Here is a 6,437-nt window from a genome sequence, read left to right as displayed (position 1 = left end):
CATAAATGAGTGAGATCATATGGTATTTTTCTCAGCTTCGCAGGGGCCATTGCATCCTCGCAGGGGCTGTCCCAGCCTCACCAGGGTCGTTTCAACCTCACTGGGGCCGTCCTAGACTCACCAGGGCCGTTTCAACCTGAGCTGCAATTTTTGAGAGTCAGTTCCCAGGGCTATGAGCATGGGGTTGGTGGGAAATAGGAACGACGTGTGTGCATGTGCATGTATGTCTACATGTGTGCCTGTCTTTGAGCCTGCAGGTGCATGTTTGCACATCTGTGTGTGCATGTCTGTGTGCACGTGTCTTCAAGCCTACATGTGCACACATGTATCTTTGAGTATGTGCATGTGTATGTGCATGGATGTATGCGTGTGCACACATGTAGGTGCCTCTGTGTGCATATCCTTGAGCATACATGTGCACACACGTATCTTTGTGTCTGCATGTGTGTCTATACAAGTTTGTGTATTCATATCTGTATGTCTTTGAGCCTGTGCATACGTGTTTGTGTATGTGCATGCATAACTGTAGGTACACAAGCATGGGCTGCATGCGTGCATGTGCTTCAAAACCAGATGAGACCTATGGGAGATCCTTGAGAGTACAGGTGTGGAGTCAGACTGGCTTGGGCCTCAGTTTCTCCACTGGGAAATGGGCTGGCTTCTGCGGGATTCAAGGATTAATGTACAGAGAGGCCACTGACTATCAGAGATGTCAGTTTATAGTCTGTGCTATGGGCTCTGAAGTTGACACCTCTCATCTCTGTTGATTCTGAAAGCAAACCCAAGGCTGAGTTAATCATCCACAATATTTTGTCATTCTAAAATCATAGAAGCAAAGATGTCAAACCACACAGAAATGTGTGAGGTAGAGTGAAATTCCACCACGGCCGTGGTTGTGGTAGAGTGCTTCTCAGACTCTATGGCTCCCATGATGTCCCACGCACGCACAGTTGGGAAAAACAGGAGCTTTGACGGGGTCAGTCCCCTACCCCCTGCTCCCAAGTTGGACTGCACAGGCATGCTATGGAGGGAGAGCCCTTTGGCCCCAGAAATGACATTTCTAGGGCTTTATTTACAGTGTTGTAGGGTATAGGGACCAATCCTTTAGAACATTTGTTAGATAATGCAGCCCTGGCTTCATCAGGAAGTTTGTTCTAATTAGCATATTATGCTTTTATTATTATAGATTACATATGTAATTTAAAATTTTTTTATTGTTGACAGTATTACAGATGTCTCATTGATCCTTTTTAAAAAATATATTTTTATTGATTTCAGAGAGAAAGGGAGAAGGAGAGATAGAAACATCAATGATGAGAGAATCATTTATTGGTTGCCTCCGGCATGCCCCACACTGGGAATTGATCCCGCAACCCAGGTATGTGCCCTTGACCGGAATCGAACCTGGGGCCCTTCAGTCCGCAGGGACTGAATGCTCTTCCCACTGAGCCAAACTGGCTAGGGCTCACTGATTCTTGTTAAGTGCCCTGACATGGGATTAAACCTCCAACCTTGACGTATCAGGACGCTCTAACCAACTGAGCTCCCTGGCCAGGGCAACAAAGGCCTGTTTTAAAAACAAGATTTGAGGCCACCAAGACCAAGATGGCCGGGAGACTTGCTGCCTTCCTCAAGAACGCCTGGGCCAAGGAGCCGGCGCTAGTTGTGTCCTTCACCACTGGAGGCCTTGGTATTATTCTGCTCCCTTCAACCCTTACACCAAGCATGAGGCCATGATCAACCAGGTTACACCCTACAACTACCCAGTGCTAGTTGGAGATGATGGAAACATGTCCGACATCCCCAGGACCCCTGGGGTCCAAATTGGAGTGACTGTGAGCACCTCCACTGACAGCTCCCTCCCCTATGGCCCCCCCAAAAATTTGAAAACGGAAAAAAAAAACCAACCCCCAAACAAAACTAAGTATTAGAGCCTCTCCAGCAGCATGCTCCGCTTCTCACGGTGCCCTGGGGCATTCAGGAGGCTTCCTGGAGGGGAAGCTGGGAAGAGAGGAGTGGCATATTTAGGTCCCATTTAGCCCTAAATTACAAGGTAGCAGAGGAAATGTTATCTTCTGAGGTCAAAGCCCGGGCCATGTCCCAGGCTGGAGACCCCCATACCATATGTCCTTGTCTAAGCCACCACCAGTCTGCTGGTGAAAAGGAGTCGGTGGGGCTACTGGAGAGCAATTCTGATTGCTGCTCATCCCCCACCGCCAGTCTTCCCAGGGTGGGTGGGGGTTGTAGGCTTTGGGTGACTTTCTCAGGGCATGGCGCTAAGGCTATATCACACACTCACCTCCCAAGTTCTGGTGAAGATGAAGGCAAATGTCTGGGAGGTTCTGGGCTGCCAGCAGCTCCCATCATTGCCAAATGGGCCCTCACCACTCCTGAGTGTCCTCCAAGACACAGTGGGGAGAAGGAAGACTCAGGGGTCCCACATCAGCTTCCTAAGGAGCCTTATCTCATCTGTCCCCTTTTAATTTGCCGACTGATCCCCGCCCCAACCCTTCCCCACTTCTCTGGTGCCCTGGGTACATCCGGAGCCTGACTCCTGCCTGTGCCATGCTCAGGTGGAAGCCCCTGCAGGCCCATATGTTCATCCACGTGCTGTGATCTCTGCTCTCCCCCCGCAACCTGAAGGGCCAGGGGTAGCTGGTAGAGGAATCAGACACAGGCTGACAGCACACAGGAACAGCACGGAGCTTTGAAGACACCCACAGGTTGGCTTCTTGGTCAGGGGGAGGTCTAGCTGCACCTTGGTCTATCTCTGGCAGCTGGAACCCCAACCCTGGGAGTCAGCAAGGCCTTGCGGGGATGGGGGAGATAGGGGGGTGCGGGGTGGGCAGTCATGGGCTTCTAAGATAGGGCTCCCAAGTCACGATACCCTCTCAAAGGTAGGTTTCTATTCCTCGCACTCCCCCCTCCCCAAGAGAGCCTGCCTGCTCCCCGGTGTACTGGGTCCTGATCACTACCTACCCTCATCTCAGCACCTTCTGGGCTTTCCCAGTTACTGACCAGACTCCCACACTGGCAGGCAGAGGACCGGCCCTGAGGCAGGGTGTTTATGATCTGGTTCCATGCAGGCACCACATCTCCCATGTACCCCAATGGCCCGATTTCATAAATACATCAATGGAGACCATGGAAGATCGGGTTCCTCTACATTTATTGCAACTGCTAAGCGATTAACATTCACAACTTCTTAGATAAAAACACAAACAAAACTTCCATTTTGTAACATCACAAACGTCTTCTAGGTTTTACCAAGGACCAAAAGCACTAACATTCTCTATTTGATTTCCAGTGATGGAAACAAGCCCGAGACAGTAAGCACCCGAAGTGGCGCGTTAGCCTTTCCGGATGCCTGTTGTCCTCACGGGAGAGACCCTGGAACTAGAATGACAGAAAAGACGCTGTGACTTTGACAAGGCCACACACCCGCACACACACTCACAAGTTCCCTGCAGAGCATCCTTTGCCGAGAGAGCAAGATTGCACAGAGGGCCAGCACGCACCGGTCCCCGGCCAGCGGCTGGCAGAGGACACTCCACCATGCTCCACCCTGGCACCTGCAACGCCTCAATGTTGGCTCCACAGGAGAAACGTCACTTAAGCGCTCAGAAGACTTTGCAGGCTCAAGAAGTAGGTGTTTCCTTAATACTTGTCAAAGCTTCACAGCGTGAGCTCAAAGTGGGATGTCCCCAGGAGGAGGAGTGGCAGGAGGCTGTGGGGACAAGGCTCACGTCCTGGGAATTCCTAAAGCATTTCACTTGTGAATAAAAGTGGAGAAAGCCAAGAATGAACACACTAGGACAGAGCGAATATGACATTCAGAGCTATGCTCAAAGAGGAAGAGAAATGTGCTGGGGGATGCACGTCTCACTCAGGCCAACGGGTACTGTGTGACCAACAGGTAACATGGGTGACCAAGGCCCTGTTCTCAGAGTTCCATCTTGTGGCCCAACCCACAGCCAACATGGAAGGCTGATGAAAGGACAGGAAAGAGAGGAGTAGAAGATGAACTTCCACAGGTGTGCTTCTCCCAAAACACACCACCCTTGCAGGCTGGTTCACCTCTGCTGAAGGGCCGCCGGCACTGCCATGGCCATAAAGATGTGGATGCCAAAGCAATAGAAGTGATCAGAAGCAGGCAGAGATCTGGGGGCTATACCTGACATGTAGAGAGAGGGCACCAGGCAGGCGAGATGCCATGGTGAGCAGCAGGACGGACATAGATAAGACAGAACCAGAGAAGCAGGACTATAACCGGGAGGTCTGTGCTCGGAGAATGCAAGGATTTCTTGGCAGCCAACACAAGGTAACTCACTGCTGTGTTCCTCAAGCATGTACTATCAGAACGACCAAGTTATCTAGATTTTAGCACATATGTAAAACTTCAACACTGCTGTTTTAGGAAGAAGGGTTGAGATGACCACAGCCTGAGAATTTAACATGTAGTTGCAAAGCACAGGGAGAAGCTGGAAGGGGTGGCAGTCATACACCTCGAAAGAGCCCACCCCAAGAAGGCCCTCCCTGTTCTGTAAAGGGGCCCTAACAAAACAATTACTTCCACTGCCACACGTGCAAAAAATGAAGAGTCTGGAAGAGTTTATCCCCACCGCTTTGGAGGCAACTTCATATGTGGTTTAAAAAGAAAACACAAACTGTAGCTTTCTTTGTGGATTCTAAAGAGAATTAAAAATTTGGGGAAAGTTTCATCAGTGAGGTGCCTACTCCCCACTGAATCCAGCTGTATTATACCGTTGCTAAATTTTGTTAAGTCTCTTGGGATGCATTTAAGAGATGAGACGCTATAAATAACACATTCATGGAATCAAGTATCTCCACTTGTTCAGAGCTTCAGTGCTCCACCGACAGGCTGTGGTGCCAGAGTACAGATTAGATCCCGATTAAATTCTGGAAACAATAAGAAGACACAATTGGTAATCATTTCAGCATCAAATCTGCTAACAGAACACTTCTGGCGAGCAACGTGCCAGGGCAGCACCACCTCCTGTGGAACCAGGAAAGACTCGGAGAGGACTTGCTGCCCAAAGCAGTTGGAAGAAGAGGAAAGGCAAAAGCAGATTGGAAGTGGTGCATTCTTTTTTCTTTAGAAAAAGAAAAGCCAGCAGAATCTCCACCAGAAACTGCAGAGACATTTGTTTTTCATGTACACACCGAACTGACTTGGGCTCTGGCTCCAGGGTGGATCCGGGGCAGAGGTGGCGTTTTTAGAATAATAGTTGCTTCAAGGCTTATCTTTCTCACCAATGGTTTTCATCTATTTAAGGAGAGAACAATTTTGTTCAAAACTGAGTTGGATATTATGGGTGGGGAGGGAAACTAAAAAGAGAGGAGAAAGATGAGGATATTCATAGGGCCAAGGCCCTTCAGAAGGAAAAGGATTTGAAGACCCTCAGAGAGGGAAACGGTCCTCTGTGGCCAGCTTCCAGGTCACCCTTACACTGTGGGACACAAGCCGCTCCTGTGGCAGCCTGGGAGTCCTGAACTGAGGCCCTGCAAGCAGGCCACGTGCAGCTGTGCTTGGCCAGTGTGGCACTCACTCCTTCAGCCAAACCTGAAAGGTGAGAGGGGGGACGACATCCGCATCCAAAGACTCCTTTCGTTTCCCTCAAAGATTTTTTTTTTTTGTATTTTGAGGTCTGGTTTTGGAGTGTGGGGAACACCAACTTTTGTGGAGGAACCGTCGCTGCATATCAAAATGACAGCTTAGGCAGGACGCCCAATGTTCCAGCTCATGCACATACCTATTTATTGGCCCGTTTGTGTCTGTACATCTGCATCATCCTCTGACGGAAGACGTCAAACGTGTCTTCCTTGTGCTCCTGCCCTTCGGCGCCCAACCCCTCCCCTTCGGAGGCCGTACCCCTAAGGAGCAAAACGGAGAGTTAGCCACACCTGCACCCAGACCTGGCCACCAAGAGACTGGAAATGGCTTGAGCAATCAGAATGGACAGAAGTATGTGGCGGCAAAGGAGAGGGAAAGTGCAGATGGGATCCCCACAGGAAGAGGGCACTCACCTGCAGGTGCTCAGGAGCCTGGATTAGGGCAGAAAGCCCATCCCCCCACAGATGCTAATCTTAGTTATCAATGAAATAAATGCCTGCTGGATGTTAATGGACTTAACCAATTAATAGGGTTGGCCCCTGGCAGGGCTGCATATGGGTTTCCAGAAAAGGAACTGTGCTTCTTGGTGTAACTACCTAGCACAGGGGTCCTCAAACTACGGCCCGCGGGCCACATGCGGCCCGCCGAAAACATTTATCCAGCCTGCCGGGTGTTTTTGCCGTTGCTGCCTGTCCTGCTTAGCAGCCGACTCATCCCGGGCCCGCAGTGCGCATGTGTGGAATGTCTGAGGGACAGTGAACTGGCCCCCTGTTTAAAAAGTTTGAGGACCTCTAAATTAAAC

At 50.2% G+C, this 6,437-nt stretch overlaps 1 protein-coding gene across 4 annotated transcripts in view; it reads right to left on the bottom strand.

Moving 5' to 3' along the window:
- The window catches only part of SUGP2 (SURP and G-patch domain containing 2), a 64,486-nt gene that overhangs the window by 2,090 nt on the left and 55,959 nt on the right, over nt 1–6,437 (bottom strand). The window contains exons 10-11 of one of the 4 annotated variants that reach the window (XM_015557740.1): nt 5,185–5,895; nt 3,153–4,920 (exon numbers count right to left, since the gene is read on the bottom strand). In XM_015557740.1, the coding sequence (XP_015413226.1) occupies nt 5,775–5,895 (121 nt within the window). In that variant the 3' untranslated portion in view covers nt 3,153–4,920; nt 5,185–5,774. Of the gene's footprint in view, nt 1–3,152; nt 5,896–6,437 lie in introns of those variants that run through there. The other 3 variants (XM_006778341.2, XM_006778340.2, XM_006778339.2) reach the window with 3 other exon arrangements.

This window comes from Myotis davidii, unplaced genomic scaffold (genome assembly GCF_000327345.1).
Source record: "Myotis davidii unplaced genomic scaffold, ASM32734v1 scaffold448, whole genome shotgun sequence".
NCBI lineage: Eukaryota > Metazoa > Chordata > Mammalia > Chiroptera > Vespertilionidae > Myotis > Myotis davidii.
The sequence above is the reverse complement of the archived record's forward strand: the minus strand, read 5'-3'. Positions and strand labels throughout refer to the sequence as shown.